The sequence below is a fragment of the Seriola aureovittata genome, chromosome 15, assembly GCF_021018895.1.
Source record: "Seriola aureovittata isolate HTS-2021-v1 ecotype China chromosome 15, ASM2101889v1, whole genome shotgun sequence".
NCBI classification, from domain to species: Eukaryota; Metazoa; Chordata; class Actinopteri; order Carangiformes; family Carangidae; genus Seriola; species Seriola aureovittata.
In genome coordinates, this window is record NC_079378.1 from 10,700,158 (window position 1) to 10,723,142 (window position 22,985).

At 41.0% G+C, this 22,985-nt stretch overlaps 1 protein-coding gene and 1 long non-coding RNA gene across 7 annotated transcripts in view; one reads left to right on the forward strand and one right to left on the reverse strand.

Moving 5' to 3' along the window:
• Positions 1-22,985, forward strand: part of LOC130182648 (uncharacterized) — a 305,937-nt gene that overhangs the window by 218,762 nt on the left and 64,190 nt on the right. For 2 of the 3 annotated variants that reach the window (XR_008829737.1, XR_008829736.1), the window contains one exon: positions 7,161-7,254. This is a non-coding gene — a long non-coding RNA (uncharacterized LOC130182648). Of the gene's footprint in view, positions 1-7,160; positions 7,255-8,344; positions 8,532-22,985 lie in introns of those variants that run through there. The other variant, XR_008829738.1, reaches the window with a different exon arrangement.
• The window catches only part of gabrg2 (gamma-aminobutyric acid type A receptor subunit gamma2), a 49,501-nt gene that overhangs the window by 8,350 nt on the left and 18,166 nt on the right, over positions 1-22,985 (reverse strand). For all 4 annotated transcript variants that reach the window (XM_056397712.1, XM_056397713.1, XM_056397711.1 and 1 more), the window contains exons 5-8: positions 21,895-21,977; positions 19,728-19,865; positions 2,841-2,993; positions 477-682 (exon numbers count right to left, since the gene is read on the reverse strand). In XM_056397712.1, the coding sequence (XP_056253687.1) occupies positions 477-682; positions 2,841-2,993; positions 19,728-19,865; positions 21,895-21,977 (580 nt within the window). The remainder of the gene's footprint in view (positions 1-476; positions 683-2,840; positions 2,994-19,727; positions 19,866-21,894; positions 21,978-22,985) is intronic.

A 22,985-nucleotide genomic window follows, 5' to 3' on the forward strand; every position in this document is an offset into this window, starting at 1 on the left:
TTTTCAGCAGATATGTCATGACCTCTTGAGGGATTTAAGGCTCACATCAGGCCAACTCTCCTGTCATGTGACATGGGTCTAAATTACATCTGTAACAGATGTGTGACGGATTAGGAAAAGGTTCGAGCTGCACGCCTCTCTCATTTAGCAATTTGAGGTGGTGGCCCCCAGGAAGATGCTCCCTTAGGGATAATAAGCAGTGTATAGCTGTTTTCTAAGGCTTATCCGAGTACTTTCATATACAGTGGGGGGTGGGGGACGACGATGACACAGAGTGTGTAGGGAAGACTTGACCATTCACCTAAATAAAGGATACTGTGAACACTGTAAAGATATTACACGCTCTCATATAGTACATTAATCAAAATAATGTAGTTTGCATATCTATGTGATGAAATCAAGCGACCTCTCTAAATCAGAAACTTACACCTCACGTAATAATTATAAAGAAGTGTTAGTTTTAGGAAGACGCTCACCGGGTTTTTCTTCTTCTTGTCCTTTTTGGCGCTCGGCTTCCTGTTGCTGACAAAGTAGTGCAGCGTGCCGTACTCTATAAGTGCGGCAAAGACGAAGATGAAGCAGACAGACACAAACAGGTCCATGGCGGTCACATAGGAAACTTTTGGAAGGGATTTCCTGGCAATAGTACTCAGCGTGGTCATGGTCAGCACAGTGGTGATGCCTGGGAAAGAGAAAAGACAAGGAAAATTAGATTTGTGCTCAAAATTAATTACAGTTCATTTATTACTATATATTGTAAAAAAAAAAAAAAAAAAAAAAAAAAGCAATCGCCCTAGCTCAAAATGTAATCTATTATAAACAGTAGCTTGTCAAACGGTACATTATGATGTTAAACAGGCATCTCTTAGTACTTAATGTGTTCTTAAATCTGTCATGAGCTTGTCATGCTCACAGCTTTATTCAGACATTTATTCAGGTACTTAGAGAAGAATTAAAGATATGGTTGCATGTGTTTCTAACAGGATATTCTCCTCAAAACAGTTTCACCGTGGGGAGGCAGCTGAAACCACAGTTCTGAATAAAATCGAGTTGCGTATCTGAAGCGGAAGGTGTGCCAAATCTGTTGTTTTACTTTATAAACACCATGATAGAGGTTTATTTTGTTCAGCAGTAACATAAAATTCCCTTGCAAAACTGTCACGACAGAATTTGCTTAAAAACAACAACAAAACAAATTATGATGAATTATTTTAAGCAGCACTTATGAATTAGCAGCTTTTGTGACTAACAGAGTAAGTTGTGCTACTGACATTTATGTATACAGTTTATATAAAAGAGGATTAATGTTTGCAGTTTAATTGCGAGTGCTAAACAGTTAGGTGGCCACGAGGGAGGAGTGAGCAGCTGTTTTACTGTCCCCTTGATCCACATACTTTACTGGTTTACGGTTCACCGGCCACTGACCACCGCCGCTGACATACTACATGCCTATATCAGCCATCTGGTAACCCTCTCCCCTTTTACTCACTCTGTCTGGCTCTAACGATGATGTAGGAGGAGGTGGAAGGGATGGCACATGGCGAGGAAATGCGTTTATAAGTACACTGATACAACAGATTAGCAACAGCAGCCTCACAACCCCCCAAACGCCGACAAACAAACAAGACCGCCTCGGCCGTACATGTGAAGCGGACTCGCCTTGTGTACAGAAGACGATTTCTGTCTAAATTTAATGCGGACTGAAAGACGTCAGTCTGCGTCAAGATTAACAGAGCAGTGTTGTGAGTGAATTGATATATTTCTGGATGGCATTGAAGGATTAAGAATTATGTCATCTGCATTAATCTGCTTCCTAACCACCTGGCTGCCTGTACCTTCCGCACCATCTTTCAAAGAGGAAATTAAGATATTTGACTCGGTGCAATTTTAGCAGGGAATTAATAGTGTTATTATTTCGACTGCAGATCTGGAGCTGCAGAAGCACAAGAAAACACAACAACCTATTTTTAGGGAGATTAATGACTGACAAAGTAATGATGATAGCGAGGAATGGAATGTGCGTAGCTGCCTGCAGGGATTGTTTTACATTCAGTTATGCTCGCTAATGATCACATCGCGTGGACTAGAGGTCGGGATTTAGAGCCTTAAGGGGCCAGGAGGAAAGCTGACTAAGGAATATATACGTAACTGAATCCTGAGTGAACTTGTAAGGATGTCCACTGGATGCCAAGGGCAAGTTCAAAAGCTGACAAAATTTCCTTGAAATCCTCACTTTTGCCCCCCCCACCTTTTTTTTTTTTTTTTTTTCTATTTCGTGTCCTTTTTTTTTTTTTTTGCATTCAGTGAGCAGGCCACCTGCAATATATTTGTGCTGAGGCTGCATCTCTGCATCTTCCCCGTTGTACTGCATAATTAATGCCTCATTAAGGCATGCATGAAAACATATGCGCCAGGATAGGCTCTTCTAATCAAGATGGACTAGATTCCTAAGCAGCTGCCCTGTCTCCGAGGGGAAAAAAGGAGGAGGAGAAAGGATGGTGAAGGAGAAGACAAAAGGAAAGGAGAGAATGGCGGGACAGAGGAGGCTTAAGCAGATTGTGTGTAACCACCACTGGGTTCTTGATATGTTGCACAGCAGAGAGTAATTAAGGACAGGATGTCTAATGAAGCTCACTGGTATACCTACTCCATATGTGTGTTTGGGCTTGTTGGACTGATTATACAAACAAACTAAGATGAAGGCTCTGTGAAGGCTGGGTAAGCAGTTACATGTTCGGTAAACTGACTTTTTACTTAAAAAAGAGGAGAAAAAAAAGAATGTACTATAAATGATCGATATCTTATAGGGGAAACGACTTTTAGTTTGTTTTTCTTTGTACCTAATGATGTCCTGGCAGGTACTGCATCCTTGTTGATCCAGAATGACACCCAGGAGAGGACAACAATCAGGGTGCAGGGGATGTAGGTCTGGATGGTGAAGTAGCCCATTCTCCTGCTCAGGTCAAAGAAGACGGTCAGCACCACGTAGTCTCCTGGGGAGGGAGGGAGATAACGAGAGAAAAGAAGGAAAGAGTGAGGGCAGTGTGGAATGTATGTGAGGGGATATAATGTTTTTATGAGGGATATAATTAACTTTATTATTCAAGTGTAAAAATGGGGAAGTGATTAGTCTTACATGCTATAAAACAAGGACAGCATATTCTAATATGTAACACAATGAGAAAGTAAAAAAGTAAGTAAGTACTTATACTACATGTTTATTAAATGATTTCACTTTATTCACTATGATCAAGGAAGGTTGTCAACACAGAAACATCAAACATGAAACAAGCTGTTAAATTACAGATGGATCAATACATAATGTTGTGTAACCAAAATCTTCACTGCGTGTTTGCCCAAGGCAACTCAAGATTTAAAATGAAACGGAAAGATGCAGGGAGCCGGAGCCGGAGCCGGACTTGCTTGGATACACACACACAAAAAATAAAAAATAAATAAATAAAGAAAAACTCATCTCCTGCCAGTAGTTAGCTGGAACATGAACACCAGCATCCAGCTGATGATGAGCCATCCCTGGGCCGGCTGTCTGCCCCCAGCAGATGTTAGGTCTTAAGAGGCTGAGGTTAGCTGAGCCCAGATAGACCTGACCCTGACAGTATAGATCATCCTGCCTGCTTGTTTAAAATGCAAGCTAAGCATGCATGCACACACACAAATGCGCACATGCCTGCACCTTCTTTCCATGCACAGTGTGCATGTACACACACACACACACACGCAGATGTACTTCTAACACCCTTGTACCGAGGGTGAATTGAGCCAGGACCAAACAGAGAGACTGGCATTTAAATGAACAATCTCATCTCTCTCACACACACACACACACACACACACACACACACACTGACACACACTGACACACACTGACAATGCAGTAAAGCCTGCCAATAGTTACTGTCCTCTGTCTACCTATGTACAGTACCTGTCTGTCTGTTTCTGTGAGTTTAAATGGCAGTTCACTGATGGCCTCCAGCTCAGCCAGTTCTCTGCAAATTGATTAACGTCGGAGTGTTAACAGTGTCGGAAACCCCGGCTGCCCTCTCACTATGCCTTGTAACCTGCAGGGCACAGAACCCACTCACTCTCAGCCATCTATCTCCAGTAAATGTGTGCGAGCGTGTGTTCAAGCACTCACGGCGCGTGGAATAGTCTCTGCAGCTGCCTGGGGAATGAACATCTGGCTAATAATTTTCATCACGAGAAAGAGCGCGTGCGCGACACATACTGCGGTTTATTGAAACACAGCCAACATCTGTGTGTTTGTGTTTTAATGAGTGGCAGGGCGAGAAAGAGATGAGGCTGTCTGTGTTTATTGTGTCTACGGAACCCGTGCACTTTGTTTGAGCGAGTCCTCGTGTTGTGTCCGGACAGGGACCCCGAGTCTTTGTGATTTATCCCAGCATGCACCTCTGTTCACCCAGCCATCGATAGCATCGTTAATAAACCAAGTGCAATAACCCCCGGCAGCACAACTATAACTGTTCATATCACCACGTGCGCTTTCTGCTGATGCAGGCAGGCGCACGGGATATTACAGTGCGCCGCCTCAGTTTATAGGAGTACTGAAGGCTGCTCTCAGGGGTCCCGCAGCCCACTATTTTGTTTTTATTAACATCACATTAGCAGGGGCCCAAAACTGAGACCCCTGACAGCTGAGAAACTGCCCAGTTAATATACTTATTCCAGCTTGGTCAGCAGCACAAAGCCTCCTTCACATTTACTCAGACTCTTAATGATAATGGGCTCTCTACCACAGGGGTGAGGTCGGCTGGTGTAAGACCCTCCTGTCATACGCCTCCCTCCTCTCTGTGCGCCAGTTTCATTATAGGCCACACCACTTGCCAGGAAGACACTTTGAGGGGGTGTTATCGACCGACGCCCTCCATTCCGACAGCCTGATGTATCAGTATCAGACCGCCTGCCATTACTGTTCTATAGTAATGCATCAGTTTGCTAATGACTTCCTGATTCCACTCAAAACAAAATGGTTTCTAGTTCCCCCCTGGCTTAAGTGTTTGGCCAGGATTCCGCCACATTACTTTATGGCGAGCAAATACTTTAGCGCCCCACATGAACAGTCCCAACACTATTAGGGGACTGTTTGAACACATTACATAATTTTGTTTTGCAAATGATTCTGATGGCACGTTTTGTAAAAAAGAAAATAAAAGTATTCAGTCCTGGTATGTGGAATGGGCGGGGCTACAGAGGCTACAGAGTCGCCAGTGTCAGATATTTTTGAATCTTATTCTTAGGAAAGCTGCGCCACCATGTCAACTTTATCCGTTGTCATTAGCAACGAAGTTTCTCTTCATGCCGCACGCCCCCGTGCTATGTTGTCATGCGCCGCGTCGGCTAACTTAAAACCTCAATACACAAGCAAACTGATTTTGCTCGTCTTGTTGTTACTGTGTTGAATCAGCCGAAAATATATAAATAAAAAGTGGAACCCGGTTCTTATTGCTTCATATTCAGCTTCAGATTTTCCTGTTGCAATCTTTGCACATTTCGTTCAAGTTGGGAGGAAACGTTGGGTTTGGCAGCTTTATTCTACACTCTCTACATGTGCTGTATAGGCAAGGTAGATGGTTTGCACACTTATATCAGACGTGTACACATGCATGCCTGCCTGCGTGTGTGTGTGGGATGAAAGGCGCCTGTTTATTTCTCATAAGACTGCAGCTGCGATATCAAAGCATTCAAGCCTTTCGTGCTTTGCCTTCCTCCTAATGGGAGCCCTCGGACTAACCTTAGCTAGAACTCCCCATCTGTCAACGCCAGAAGACGAGGGTGTGTTCACAAGACTGTTCACACTCCATCTTCGCAGGGTCTATACACAACCCTCCTTTTCAAGGCTGTTACCACTGAGGTCGACTTTTCCCTCTCTGGATCAACAATGGGTATAAAGTAGGTGTCATACGTGATGCGATGATCTCACGGCCTGGCCGCACCCACGTCTCCCGTGATCCTACAGGCAGCTTCAGTCCTTATTAACAATCAACTCAACTTCATGTGCTAATTTTTTCCAGTAACAGGAACACACACACATACAGATCTGTTTGTTATTAAAGTTCCTAAAAGTTTTATTTCCTACAATCCTCTCTATCTTGTTGCCATGATTACATTGCTATCAGTTCCTTTCTGTTCATAATTCATGAATGAAAAATGCTGACAACAGCTGTGTGAAAAATCATCTATGCGTACTTCAGCGCAAGAAATATTGTTTGTATTAAGATATGGTTTGAAGTATTTTCATTAGGTTCCCACATTTCACTGGCATTACTACGAGCTGATGTAATCTACGGAGAGCAATAAAAACTTGGCGGGGATGATCATTCATCAGAAAACAGTGTTGCTTTGTTGTTAAAAGCCACAGAGACAACACACTCAAAAAAATTAAGACACACACACACACACACACACACACACACACACACACATACGGAGTAGCCGGAGAATAAAGACATCATTCTTCCAGTGTGAGCTTTCTACCACGCTGGAAATAAATAGATGGATGTTTTATTATTATTAGAATACAAAAACGGTTATAACATTCTGTACTTGATGAGTATTGAGCCTACGAGGAGGAATGTTGATCCCAGTGTGGCTGTACATTATTGCTGAATAGCCAAAAGGGAGTTCACAGGAATGAAACATGATAATTCAAGATTTCTGTCCGGAAGGGAAAAAAAAAAAAAACTGTCACATGAGAATATCATTCTGTTGGCAGCCAGGCTGTAAATTGGTGTGGATATGGACGGGCAGGAGAGACCTGAGGCACATGCTGGCCATCCAATGAGGGGAGACAAGCCAGACACATTGCAGAGATGCTGACAGCCTGTCTTACTGAGCTCCTCTGCTGTCAAGGGTCATATATATCAGAGGTGACAGCGGATGCAATTGTGTGTGTGCGTGTGTGTGCGTGTGTGTGTGTGTGTGTGTGTGTGTGTGTGTGTGTGTGTGTGTGCGCAATTGTGAGAAAGACAGGAGTTTTGCTAATGACCAGGGTTATGCCATGGCTGGTTGCTTGGGTCAACAATACTTACAAACAATGTTAACTCGCCACTTTCTGTGACATGACTAGGGGCCATATGTGAGTGATTAGCAAGTAACCATGGTTTTCCTTTTTGCCTCCACAGTCTGCTGCAGCTATTCCTACCCGACGGTGGGTGGCAAGATGATGTCACGTTGGGAAAAAAGAAAAAAGAAAAAGAAAGGCACAGCATTGTCATGGTGAGTAACTGCGGCATGATTAAACACCAGACAGGAGTCTACACAGTTTGATTGCCTTGTTGTTAACATTGTGTTTATTGTGACAGGGATAGATGATTATCCCTCTCTCAGACACAGTAATAGCTCTCAAATTATCAAGAGCAAGGCTGTTTAAAGGATTTATGACAGGTAGTAAGAAGCTGCCAAAACTGTTTTCCTTACCATTATTTGAAGAGTATGGCAGAAAGTGAAGAAAAGTTGGAAAAAGCAAGTTTAAAGGTTTTTTTTTTTAAATTTTTTAAGATGATGTCTCATGCTATTATCAGTGCTGATTTTACCTGCTGAGGAGTTGAGGGACGAGGCGCACGAAAGCCCCCTTTTGAGTCCCTCACCCTGTCACGCATTCTCTCAACCCATCTTGCCCAGAATCACTGAAGTCAGCCAATATTTCTATGCTGTGAAACTACGCTGCTGTTTGAATAACACTTATAAGACAAGGGCCTAAAGACTGAGTAAAATGCAGTTGTCGCCTTATGGTTCAGTTTAAAGTTGCGCATATCACAGTCACCACACAGTAAATACCACACAGACCATGGGTCAGTTACTTGCTTTGCCCAGTCGGTACCATCATTAAAAAAAAAAAAACGAACAAACAAAAAACCACACCTTTTTTGCCACAAACGAAACATATAACACATATGATAATAAACATGTTGTATATTATTATAGTCTTTGCTGCGATTATTTTATTTCTCTGCAGAGTTTTCAGACTTAAAACTCCATTAGTGTGTTTATTTCCATCATGTCATGTAATTAAAAACAAGGCCAACGCATTCAGAAGCCACTTCTCTCACCTCGCTCCTTGTCTAAAAACGGCCTCATTATTTCTTACTCACACAATGAGCGGAGATGCGATTCACACTCATTACGTAAGCTCCGAGTTCTAAAATTCAACTCTCGCACTCCTTCCTTTCTTCCCATGTTTAATATATCACCTCTTTTCTTCCCCGTTCTAATCATTTTGGCCCGGTGACAGGACTTATCCTCACTAAACAGTCACGACACTGATGGCAATAGACTTATTTGTTCCACTTGTGCTTCTTTTAAAAAGGGGCAGATGAGCTGCAGTTCGAAATAAACACGGCTAATTTGGGAAAAAAGTCAAAGCAAGGAGAGGAAGAAGAAAGAATATGATGCTGGGGCAGTGATAGAAAACTACACATAAGCAAACAAGACTAAAAGTTTTCCAGAGGCTTCTTGGTAGGTGTTCTGTTCAGCGTTGATTGGTGCATGTATAAATACATTTAGAATGGAAAATGCTAAAAACAGGTGGCTTGACAGGCGACTTGATGTTTTAAGAAAGATTTTGACTATTTGTTATTGTTCTCAGTAAAATCTTGCATCGCATAAATCTTTTTTAATAATATAACACGAGAATGATTCTGCTATAGCCATTTTAACATTTAAGCTTTTGCCTTTATTGTTCTGTTCCACGTGCCTGGTGCAGGATACTGAATGTCTCTTTTCCAGACTGTTACAGCAGGAATGGCAATTTGTTTGCAATAAATAGAAAGTCAGTAGTCAGAAAGTAGTTAGTGTCAGTAGTAACAACCACTGTGGCTGAAAAGCACTTCCAACAGAACATCTGAAGGGCAAGGATGTCACAGCACCGGCCATATTAAATGATGTAGTGCAAAAACTCCACAGCAGTAACAGTTTATCCTCAAAGATGCTTTAAAAAAAATTCCCAGATGCCCCCTCTTTACAAATGACCATGTCAGAATATAAACATTGTGATTTTATCATCTGACATTTCAGAACGTTTGAACTGTTAAACGAACGGTCTGATGCATCACTGACTCACTGAGCTGTGCAGATTAAAGTCACTTACTACTTCGTCGAGGAGGACAATCAAAACCGAGACATTTGACATGGTTATTTTAGGTTGAGTAGGTTGAGTCAGAGTTTTGCACAAAAATTCACCAAGTGGAATCAGTTAAGTCACTATATCTCATCTTATTGGAACGTCTACTTTAATGAACCGTAAGTGCAGTCAGAAAAAAAACAAAAAACAAAAAACAAAAAAAAAAACACAAAGAAAAAGTCAGTACTACAGGATATCTTCAGGATGATTTTTCTGTCATAATGGCAGAATGTTCTGGTCTTTACAATAGCAATAATGTAATTTAAATCTAAATTGGCTGGATAAGCTTAGACAAACACTGCATGAGCCAAGACAATCAGTCCCCATTTCATTGCCAATGGCTTTGTGCTTTTACAGATTAGAGTTTTGGATCCCTGGTTTTAAGCTTTAAAATCTAATTAATCATATTCAACATACTGACTGAATCACCCAAAAACTACAACACTGATTTATGCCTGTGCATACTCAGAATAAGTAGTGTTTTCATTTTAAGCACCTTGATATTCACAAAAGCTTTGCCAAAGCATCACTCCCCGACAAACACACATATACAACATATTTAAAAAACTATTTTCAATTCAGCCTCACCTCATAAGCAAATGTGTTGCATGTGCTTGAGTTCATACGTGATCCCAGCCACCCGGCATGAATGCTAACAATGCATCCCCTCATACAGATTCACGGACAGTTTCACTGAAGGTAACACATTTGCGTCAAGGCAGGTTAATCCTCTTAGTAAACAGAGTCCAAGCTTAGATGACTTGAAATTTAATTTCGCCCGTAGCCTATGCTAAACTTCCCTGTAATAAGCTCCTGATACATTATATTATCTGTGACGTGTATTAGCATAATATGCACGGATGAGTTGTACTGTGCTCTTTTCGAGGCTTGGCATGGGAATATCATGTGCTATTTGTGATATATAAATACTGAGTTGTAAAACGACTTTAACAGAAAAAAAAAGCATTTATTTGTGTTAATGCTTTCCCCCTAGAATCCGGGTGATGTGTTGTACGATGTCATTGTGATTCATTATTGCAATTTGGAGATGTATCCTCATTGGCCGCGTATTAACCAACCAGATGTGTAATGTTCCACAACTACTCTCTCTACAGACACTCTCCTCATTTCTTATGGCTAATTACTTTGAAACCCTGGGTTGCAGGATATTACGTGGGGCCAGTAAGCTGAGTGAGAAGAGTATCTGGGACCCTAGCAAAGAACTTTATAATGATTAATTTTGTCAATGAGGGCTTGGTCCGGGAACAATTGCTCCACAGAGTGGCATGAACTTTGATTTAGCCTCTAAACCTTTTCTGTCCGTCCAAGAGGGTAGCAAGAAGAGAGTTAAAGTTCAATTTGTGTGTGTGTGTGTGTGTGTGTGTGTGTGTGTGTGTGTGTGTGTGCGTGCGTGCGCGCGCGCGCGCGCAAATGAAAGCATGTAAATCTACAAACTCCATTTAGTTTGTGATGATAGCTGTAAGATTTCTAAAATCCCTCATTATGCGTGTCTCTCTGAAAAAAAGGAACTTCACACTTTTTTACAGAAATACTGTGTAGGCTACTGTCTAACACCTGAATACTGTGTACGTTCCAACAGCCGCTATCTACTATTCAGGGACATGTGTATTGCAGCTATATTAATGCATGAGTAATGCTGCTAGGCCTGTATCACGTCTTTTTCAGGGCATGGAATTTAACTGGGTACATCAAATACTGTATTTAAGTACAAATTTGAGGTACTTGCAGTTTAACTAGTAGTAGTAGTTCTACTTAGTGTTTACACCAAGGTCTCCTACTGCTCTGAAGCTTTAGTGATGACCCTCACTTATAAGTCGCTTTAGATATAAGAGTAAATGTAAACTTGCGCATTTCTATTTTATGCTACTTTATACTTCACCTCCACTACATTTCACAAGGAGATTCTGTCACTGACAGCTGTAGTTACTTAGAATACGTACGTAAAAATTTTGAATGCAGGACTTGTAATCAAAATATTTTAGATTGAAGTATTTCTACTTGAGCAAAAGCTCTGACTTCTTCCACCACTGGTGGACTCTTAATACACAGTGGGGCTGCAACTAACTATTATTTGCATTATCCATTAATCCGCCCTGTATTTTGCACAGATGCAGTAATACCAAAAGTAGCAGTAAGAGAAACATTACCATCAGCAGTAGAGACAGTATGAATAATGACATGAGCAACAGTAAAGTTAAATGCCGCACCAGCAGGAACAGTAATATTGGTCCAAGCATCCAATAAAACATTCAGCCATACTAAATCTCTCACCCTCTCAGAATCTTAGAACAACAACATCAACTTAAGCCTGACCTTCCGGTGTTACATACAGTTGGAATGTGAATGACGTTCTTCAGAAGTCAAGAAGGACACGAACCTCCAAAAACAGCATGTGTGACAGCTTTGACCTGTTTTGGTATTGGCTGAACATCCTCTTCTTTTATTTTTTTCGGTGTCTCTCTGCCTCGTGACCTCCATCTTTGCCTACCGGCATCTCACCCATAAAAAAAAAAACAAAGACAGGCGCTAACAACAACAACAACCTCACTCACTTATATGCATTTGCTCCCCACCCCCCACCCCTCTTTCTCTCTATTGCAAATTAGATGACTTTAATTTTGTAGTCAATGTATTCCAGTGTCCTAGATTATCTTTCCGAAACTGGCGGTGCAACTGCAGTGGTGCTGTGGAAAGGTTTTGTGTGGTTGAAGGAGATGATAAAGATCATTATTAGGACAGTTATAGTCACATATTAAATGGTAGAGGAGGTTACATGGATCGGAGGTGCCTTATGACACTGTATTATGATATTATTCTGTTTTCTTGACCTTCACCCAGTGACTTCATCCATATTTTCGTGTGTTTCATAGTCAGAACAAACATCTGTTTCGGCACACAGAGCAGACTCACGATCTAACATATCGCAAAGTTAAAAAAAAAGAAAAAGAAAATCTATTCCTCTAAATGTGTGCTCCTCTGCTGTGCACCACGGGCGCTCTTTTATATGCAGGTGGTGGTCAATGGGGAGGAAAACAAGAGCCTTATTTTCCCAAAGCAATCTCTTCTCCTATGGCCTATCACCATTCCGTGTTTTCAGGTGTTAATTACTGGCTTATTAGACTGTCAGCTGAGGGGGGCAGAGTGGGAGAGGGAGAGATAGCAAGGGGGGGGTTAAAAAAAAAAGTAGGACACGCAAAATAAAAATCGTCTCTTTCGCGAGAGTGAGCAGGGAAGAAGGGGTGAAGTTGGGGGTGGGGTGGGGGTTTATATAGAGCACATACTTGTGAACGTGAATACTGTTAGTGTACAGGGCGGGTTGGGACGTGCGTGTGGAGGATGGGAGAGGGGACGGGGAGGAGTGTAAATTGGTATTTAACTCCACAAAAGAGGGATTCTGGCTGAGTCAGAACATTTTTCCTCCCACTCCTGCCCATCACAACTATCACCCAGAAGCAAGAAGGAGAACGCACGGAGAGCGAGAGAGAGTGAAAGGGGGATGAAGGGAGGGAGAGATTAGAGAGAGCAGCTATTATAGCAACAGTCACAACCACGGCTAATAGATTGTTTCGGCGCTTCTTAACCTTTTTCCTTCAACAAGATGGAGTGATCGTCTTCCGATAAAAAGCTGCAACATATTATTACTGTGATTAAATTGCTGTTTTCTTATTCACATAAGGTCAGAGGTAACCACTTTTGCACCTATTGTGTTATCTTTTCCTTCCTTTCTTTCTTTGTAGTGAAGCTTTCCTCCCACACTTTAATAGAGGGATTTTGAACCAACATATTGAGACTTGCAGTTTCAAGTCTATGTGAATTTGATGCACACACCACTAAAATACTTGGTGTAAACTTAGTGTAGTAAAATACTTACTACTACACCTAAACATGCCAGGAGGCCTATGATACAACCATGAAGTTATATTTGAACGTTTTCCTACTCCGCATCTATCTGCATATTACTCATATTGTGTCTTCTTGCGTTTCATTCTGAGGATGAAGTGTTACTCATCAAAGCAATTTATGCGCAGGAAGGTGGAATAATTTCACACAATATGTTTGAACTTTCACAGGTGTTTTATTTGATCAGGGATCCAATGTCTCAGTAACAATAATAATAATAATAAAAAAAAACTATTGGCATTTTGGCTTTATTGGTTTTTGTCTCCCTCCATCTTTTCTTGATTAAACCAGGCAGGTGGTGACGAGTGCTATTGTCTCAGTGGCATCGTTTTTTGTGTTATTTTTTTCAAGGATTTTTATAGCATTTCCATCCTTCAATGTGCTTTGAATGTCCGCTATTGAACCTGTATGTGGCGTACCTGATACAACATCATCAATGGGTGATTGATGGTGAGACTGTTCCAACTATTTTTGAAGTGGATTTTCTTAAAAGAACAGTTTTTACATACTTACATACTCCAGACACAAAATTTAAATGTTATCTAAGGACTCAATGACAATGATTTCACTTCTACAAAGACAGATACAAAAGATATATGGACCCAGAGGAGATATCAGAAAGAAGGGAGGGGAAACTGGACGACCCTGGCATGAAATCATTTTGTATTCTAAGGACTTCTTCAGGGCTCATTCTCATATGATTCTCCCTAACATTAGTTTGTTGCAGCAGAATTGCATCTATTTTAGTTGTGTGTAAGAGTGTGTTTATGTAGCTGAATATAAAATGATGGGGTAGGTCCCCACTCGCAACACCAAGGACCTAAAGATAGAACAGCTATGCACTTCTGCCATGAGGGAAATCCTTTGGCATGTCAGAGACTAAATGCTTACATGAGTGTGTTTTTATATATATATATATATATATATATATATATATATATATATATATATATGTGTGTGTGTGTGTGTGTGTGTGTATATGTATGTATGTTGTGCACATTGGTCTTCGTTTGTTAAGCTGACTGTTTCCTCTTGCCGGGCTACTTCTTTTCAACCACTATGCTTCCAGATTCGCCCCATCAAAGAATCATCTGCAAACTGTGGAGCTCCGTAATCGGGAGAGGGCCACTGATGTGTCCCTGGGCTTTCTCCACTCAAACTGAATCACACAGGCGGGCGCACACAGACAACAGGGCTGCACGCCATGGCTTTCGGAAGGTCACTCTAAGAATAGCTTTCAATACATAAAAAAAAAAAAAAAGACTCATATCCAGTAGAGAGCACACACTGAAATGTGCATGCAAGCAAATGGACACATAGGAGCATGCATTAGTTCATGGACACAGGCCCAGACCAAAGCACTCTGACTACTGTCAAACACACGGACATGTACCACTGGCTAATGCACATAGCTTACATTTGTGTTCAGCTAAAAGGACAGCAAATTAACCATATAATGTCCTGCTTAAACCGTCCCGTGATGCACTGCTGAGAAAAGTGAGGCGAGTTGCATTGATTCCCTATATGTTAGGAAGGAGCACACCCCCTTTGCCCTGCTATAAGTGCTGCTTTTCTCGAGCTAATTTATTCCGCTAATGTTCTGGGAAGACGGTTATCCGCTGCAGAGATCCCTGCGATAGTATTTGATGGTTAATGTAAATGCACCACACTGGCTACATTAATCAGTGGCTCTAGACAAAAAAGACTAATCACCCTTTTCTTGATAAAACAAATCACTCATTCATCTTGGCTCCACACCCTCTTAATACATCTTGCTTTATCCTTTATCTCAATCTATCAAACACACATCTGTAATGTATTAATGCAGCCGCACCGCCGTTGTACCTCAGACAAAAGCTCATAGTTTCACATCCTTATATGCTTGACCTTTGTAAGATGGCGCCGTATGTTTAACATAGATTTTTCTCTGTAATTTTCCTTTGTGGGAACAATAAAATACCACAACTACCATTCCTTTCCATTTTACTACATCCCCCCCACCCCAGCCCCACTGTTTTCTATCATTCATCCACTCATCCTCTTCCCTCCCCTCCTTTCTCTTGATTTCCTCTCTGTCCCTGTCTGCACTATGATGTTCTGATCATCTCTGAACTCCAGCCTGGCAGATGGGTGAGAACACAGCTCCCAGCATCAAGCTTAACCCAGCCACCGAGGGTTTAACTTTGAAGTTAACTTAACAGCAACGTTAGCGGTGTACCTAGCGCCTTGGCTGTCCTAAATTCAAATCTTTTTTCGCTTCTATCTATTCTGTCCACTGGTGTCCTTTCAAGGGGTCCTTGCTTGTCATAAGCAGCAGTTTTTGTTTTCTCTTCTTTCTTTTTTTTTCTTTTAATTCCAGGCCTGAGCGTGTGTGTGCGTGCATACAAATGTGTGCGCGTGTCTGTGTTTGTAAATGCAGGTATAGGCTTCCAGGCAGCACAGGCAGCCCTGATGTGAAGTGACATGTTCAGAGACTAAGCCTTTGGACACTGGCTGAGGGAGGGAAGAAAAACCAAATAAAAACAGACATAGCCTTTATAAAAAGCTACAACACAACTGCATCAGAGCAGCAGATGGCATGTCACCCCTCCCATCCTCCTCCCCCCAGCCCCCTTTCATTACAATATCACTCTGCCGTTCTTTAATCATGCATCACTTTTTATCATCCTTTTTTTTTTTATCTAAAAAATACTCAAGCACAGATACATGAATGCCGCCAAGTAATACTGTGACAAGTTGAGTCTGGGCGTGACTGGCTTGTCTGATACAATGAGAGGGCATCTCTTCCTCTGGCTATTTGCTACAGTCATCATTGTCCGGATCAGGCCAATTCACCTGGCTGCCTGTCTGCTTAGCTTACCATAACTCGCTCCTCCGTTGCCTCACCTGAACCCATTTCAAGTCAGTTTAACTGATGTTGATTATATGCATCGTGCTTGAATGGAAATAATGTCAAAAGATTTTTAAAAGAATAACTGTCACGAACAATAACCTTCCAGGCAGGACAAAGACACACAACCCCTTTAGCTGACAGGGTGTCCATGCAGGAGTGTCTTGCTCATGGACAATGCAGCACGGTAACACAACAGCAGATGCTGAAATAAAAGCTTGACCCTAGGGTTGTCTGGTTGGTTGGAGGACAAGTCTCGCTGCTCACCACAATACAATCTACAGCTCCCTGTGACCAGAAAGTCAACACGGCAGCAGTATAATGACCAAGCATCCCTACACAGGTATAACTGCATCATATAACAGAATTAAAATGAGGAAACAAAACTTATCATAGCAGCAGATATGATAAATTATAACAGTTCAACATATTTCTTTAAAGTTGAATGCACATTTCACTAAAATGAAAATGAAATAAAAAATATGGATACCAGAGGATGAAATTTAAAAAGCCAATTTGAAAGCATGACTGCATTTTTTTTTTTTTTTACTGAATTTACTGCAGAGAGATTAAAGGCAATAATATCAATACACATTCAGTTCAAAAGCAGCTTTAGCTCAATTCTACTGTCAAATAATGGATTTATCATGTGATCAGCGTTCAAAAAAGTAAAGCAGACACATAATCCACTAGTACAATTGTTTATTGATATAATGTTTCACTACACTCAAACTGCGTAAAAGGAGCTGACGATGACACAGCATAATCTTACACACCTTTCAGGAGCAACTACTGCCCGCTGCATGGCGAATACTTGACTGGCTAATTATAAGGCCCAAACTGACTGCTTTATGAGACAGATGTTGTGCTCATGAATCTTGAAGCAGGTCAGATACCCAAACTGACTGCAAAATGAGACAAGAGGTCTCACAGCCACAGTCAAGGTTCTCTGCTCTGACAAGCGAGCAGATGGCTGTTTGTGGAAATAACGAACCAGAACAGAGAGAGAGAGTCAGAGGACGCTGCAAATTCTCCACTACAGCTCATCCACCTACACATATCGCCTTTTTATGTTGTCACTTGAAAAATGTTTTGATTAAAACACAAAAAAAAAACTAAACATTTACAAGAAGTTCCTATTCATTTTAATCATCTTGCACCAGTCCAGACAAAGAATTTGCTCTTGCAACATTAGTGTACCGACAAAAGCACTCTCTCTAGCTGTGTATGTGTGAGCATTACGCTGCAGTGACACTCTGTTGAACTGTGGCGAATTACAGAACGACTGGGTGAATTCAGTTACTGCCATGGCTACTTTGTGCATACAAGTGTGTTTCTCTGTATTACTGATAGAGCTTGGTTTGTTGGCCTTCACTGAAAGCGGAGCATTTTCTCATTCTGTGTATCTGATACATTTAGTTAAAATTTTACTTGAAATAATAATAATAAAAAAAAACAAATAATAAACTTCATTGCACGGGCCAATACTGTGGTCAACTGTGGTCAAATATTCCTAGTTTCATGTTGTTTTGTCATAGTTTTGAGCACTGGATAACAGCTATTACACCCTCAGCAGACACTCCAAACACAATATTACTTCCAACTTACATCACAGGGAGAGCACAGCTCATTAGCTCCACCGCTACCAAATGGTAGCATATCCACATTCAAAGAAAGCTGAACATTCATGTACATGCACATACAGAACAGAACAGCATTCTCACTTAAACAGCATTGTGGTCTCACAAGACAGGCCGGGCTCTTATTGTGAAAGGGAAGCAGTATACTACTAGCCTATAAATGACGAGACATGCTGATCTGCAAATGATAGCGAGGATAATGACCCTACTGCCACATGCATGACACAATGACTTTCCTCTCTGCAGCCTCACAGCCTGCAGTATATTCTAAACAGATGGAGAACAGCCAGAAAACTTCCATCTTCCCTCGATCAATACTCATACATAACAGATAATTGAATATCTCATGAGAAGGTTATCCAAAAAGAGTTGAATGGAGGGCGACTGGACTTGGTTGTAGGTACTTGAAGAAGTTTCACCTCTCATCCGAGAGGCTTCTTCACCTCTGATTGACTTCAAGTGTCTTCAGTTAAGTCCAGTTGCCCTCCACTCAGCTCCTCTTGGGTAACCATGACCTGGATGACTGAGAATCTTCACAGGCACCTCATAAAGACTGCGACCTTGACGTTGTTAGGGAAACGTTTTATTTTTCATGTAGTTAAATAAATGCTAAAATGCCTATATTTCCTTCTCATCATTTAAATGGTATGACTTCTTAGGAGACCTTTTACTTATAGATACATAGGAGACCATTATTTTAAAAATTTCAGTCGGTTCCTCTGAATAATGCAGCTCATCTAAAGAGAATGAATCCTGCTCTGGCCAGCGTTAGTCTCTGCAGCAGGCTTTCTTTGATTCAAGCATGAAGAGAACATACATTTCCTCGCAGAACATCACATACTGTACATTACTTCCTGACATCTCATGAATATAAACATAAACAAACAAGAATGTGCGTGCAAACACAGTTTTGGTCCTTCTCTGAAACATCAGCACTGTCCAGGGAAAGCAGCTGTTCTTCCTCAAGCAAACAATTTATATTCATGCATCTTTTCTGAACGGAATCCAGCCAGTACACAATGAAAACAGTGTGTGTGTGATGCACATGTTCTTCATCTGTGTTATTTAATTCTTCTCTAAGGTCATCCACCCTTGTTAGATAATGCCATGAAGGGCAGTTGACTCAGATATAATAGATTAGCAACTTTTTAATCTTTAGGATAGAAGAAAATATGGAGCAGAAAAGACAAATTATGATAATAGTATTAACTACAATCGCTATTCCACTATTTAGTGGTGTTTTACAATAACATATGCTGTGATTTTTTTGCACTTTGCAAGACAACACAATTGTGCAGGAGAGGCCACAGACTGCACTAAATGTCATGTTGCCCCCTGGCTCAGAAAGAGTTCAATACATATCCATTATGAAAGCAGTGGCTATAAAACTAAGGATAAAATGTCACAATTGTCCCACACATTCAAAATGATTGCCTTTTAAATGATCTCAATTTGAACCATCAGTTTGAGTCTAATGAAAAAAATATTTTTCCGTCTCTCAAGTGTGGAGCACCATCGCCTGGAGGAGCAATAAAAAAAAAAAAAAAAATGTTTGCGCACATAAAATGAAGAAGACTCAGAAAGTTCAAGCGCATGCACTGAGTGAGCAATGGCCATAGTTCTTACAATAAGTCCATAGCTGCTATAAATGTGTTATCTCGCTCTGTCAGCAAGACACTTTTCAATTGGAAATGACTCTGCATCCTTATGGATTTCACTCGAGGCAGTGAGAACCAAACATGGATAAAAACATTACCCATCATGTCATGTTGTAAATATGAACCAGAGCAACAGTGATTGTTTACAGATCAGACTTGGAACAGGAAGGATAACTTTATTTGATTACGTATTTAGAAGCAATGGCATGCATGGTTAAGCCTGATAATAATGACAATAATCATTATTATGCTCTGCATAATTGTATATATGAAATTTCGCTATATTCATTACATGAGGATGATGCTGCCTGCACGCTCCTGCCTGCATCAGATTAAAAAGTGTATCGTGGCTATTAAAACATGAATGTTGAGTGGTGCAGCGCCAATGGAATCCCCATTCTGTCGCAGACCAACAAATCACTTCTGTCACACACACATTTTGCATATTAATATTTTCTTACCTGAGACAGTCCTGACAATCTCAGAGGTGTTCCTCAGGCCGACAAAGGAGAACTGGTAGAGCCTCCAGGAGCGAATGTCCCCGACCTCCACTGAGCTCCTTTTCCACTTGTACACAATCTCCTCCCTGGGGTAGCCATCTGAACAAGAGAGAACAGAGTTAGCATGACATGGAGCTTAGCTGAAACTCAGAGGAGAGAGGCTCGGTGAAAAAAAAAAAATGACACAGTGCTTTCCAAAGACCGATCTTCCTCCCTTTTCGGAAATATCTTAAGACTGCTTAAATATGCTCTTTGCTATATAAAGCAAGGCTGTTCAATATGAAACATGGAGCAGCCTGTTTTATTTCAGAGTAATCCATACCCAGCTCAAGTGGGGGCTACCTTGCAAATAAACTGATTCATGAAAGAACCCTTATATAATAAACTCCTGCACAAAATGTTGACAAAGCATCTCATCCAACTGTGGGGAGAAAAAAAAAAATTTTTTCAGAAAAATTTAAAAGCAAAGATTACAAGTGTGATGCGCGGCTGGCTATGAGTCGGATTTCAGCAGTTTTATTACATCAAGAGGCTGGCTCTCCGGTCGGGAGAGACACAGCAGTAATCACACTTGTCTGATACTGATTCACTTATGAGCAGATGCATTTTCATAATCAAATCATATTCTTTGCTATTGAATTTCTGCCTAGGAGCTAAAGTTGAAAACAGGTACAGATAAGCATATTTTAAACAAATGATAAGTTGCATTTAGAAATGGGCTCCTTATCGTGTGAATGGATGTGACTAAATGTTCACCTCAGCACAGCTGTTAAAGTCTTCTGCCAGTTCTCTTTAGATTTCAGTCTAGTGTCTTTTTCACTCTAGCGGTGCGCTGTGTGTAGCCAACGAGGGAGTGGCCTGAATAATGCACATGAACTTTCCTCAGCGCAGACTTTAAATGGCTTCATGAGTAAAGTGCTCTCAGACATCCAGTAATGCTGGACCTCACAGTAGCAGGGGCACATTTGCCAGTCTGCTCCTGCGCTGCCAATGTGTCCGGGACAAATAATTGATTCAGTGTCTTGTTTGGAAATCTGGAATGTTTCTGGAGCTCATTGTCATGAATTCACTTGTATTCTTGGTTCAGTTGAAACAGTATTTGATATATTTAAATGATCGTGAACTGAAATGGTATGCGTTATCTGTATATGTCCAACTGGACGAAGTGTGATGTAGCCACACAGTCGAAAACCACTGCAGAAGAGGCTGCGCTGGAATATGTACCGTGCTTTCTTGCTTTGTGGCACGTGTTGAGAAAATATGCCGCGTGATGAATTGCTGCACGCTGCCCGCCTGCTGCTGCTGAGATTGAGCTCATGTACTGTACATCAAGCGATTTTCAAACTTCTGAAAACATCCATGGCTTTCATCAAATTTAAATGAACGCCTCTGTTCCATTTTTAGGCCTGCTACCCCCCTGGTTTCTCTTTCTTGTTGCTCTGGAGCTATTTAGGAAGCATTCTCTCTAGAGAATATCCCATGGTGCATCTCTCTGTAGATCCATAGCAGCCTCATTAGCATAACTTGCCCCCCCCCCAATACTCACACGGAGGCACTGGCTCATTTGGACTCGTGTCACTTTTTGAAATGTCTTTTCGAACAGTATTGACAAAGTGCAGGAAAATCAATCACCTCTTTGCCTTTGGTCGAGTTGGAAATGAGACATCCATTATTAAATCCCTTTACTGAATGCCAACTATGAATTAATGAACCAATGGATTAACAAATGTTTTTGTTCATATCTTTCATATTATGTTGCCTGACTACATACTGGTAGAACTGTCTAACGTATTCTGTTCCTATTGTAATTGCATATATACTTTCATATGTGCACCATTCTGTTAAACCTGAATACACATATGACTCATCCAGTTGTTTTTGTGCTGTGAAAGAGATGAGTACTATGACGACTGCAGCTTGAATTCATTGGTTTGGCCTGTTGCATAATTGTACCTTTAATGTCTTTGTTAGGCTCATATGTTGCTTACTCATGGCCATAATGTGTGTGTGTGTGTGTGTGTGTGTGTGTGTGTGTGTGTGTGTGTGTGTGTGTGTCTGTCTTTGAGATGGAACAGAGGAATAGAGGGAGGGGTAAGACAGTAGGGCATCAGCATATGGCCAAACTTACAGCTTGAAAACTCCAGGGGACACGAGTGCTCATCCATTGGGAAGTTGTTCAGTTTAAGCTGGCACTCGGCATCGATGGTCAACCTGCAGAGACACAACATTTGGATCCACTGACTCAGTTACTGTAATAAAAAACAAAAACAAAAACAACAACAAATAGTAAAGTGTGCACGTGTGAAGACATATTCCAACCAGTCTATTACAAATGCAGTTTGTTTACTCTAAAGATTGTGTTGGAAAAGTCAGAATTAAACCCCTAACCTTATCAGTATGAACACCAGGCATCATTAATTAAAATTTCCCTACACCAAATTGATGTTTTTCACAGCATCACACGCATCTCCTGTTTTCACACTTGAGGGAGTTTGAAGGCAAAGTCATTAAACTTCCCTTTAATGAGAGAATGACCTTAAATGACTTTACCCATCCATGCACTCGCTATTGTCATGTATCATTGTCCTCCGAATCACGGCGGTCATCCTAATTAACCAGTGGTTAAATTCAGAGTTCCTTAACAAATTAATGAAGTGGAGGGGTAGTGTTCTGCACAGGAGAACATCCATCACGGCTTGATTGAGTCCAGAGGAGTTCACTTTCTCTTATTACCACTGATGATATATTGTGGTGTCGGTATAAACGTCCACTGTATTTATGATGGCATACAAAACATAATAATAAGGACAATTAATATTTCCCTTTAATCCATCCTCCTGTTTTACACACCTCACATATTTCTTGTTAGTCTCATCTGTTTCGCCCTGACAAACAGTGTGTAGTTAAAAAGGCAACCATCATCCAGTAAATCTAGCCCATCAGAGCAGTAACTGTTGGCCTACTGCAATCTTTCAGTCTCCAGATCTTCAGGAAAGAATGGGTCATTAGACAATATAGCAGTATTTATAATTAGTGTAGTATTTGTTTAATTACAAAATCTTTCAGAGCACTTCGAGACACTCAAACCGCTGAAAGAATATGGAAGGAAAATTTGAAAGTGATCTCTATGCAGGAGCACCTTAAAGCATCCGTTTAGGGCAATGTAGTTCCAGTGTTCCCTTGTCACATAACAGCTTCCTGCCTCATTTGGTAAGACAG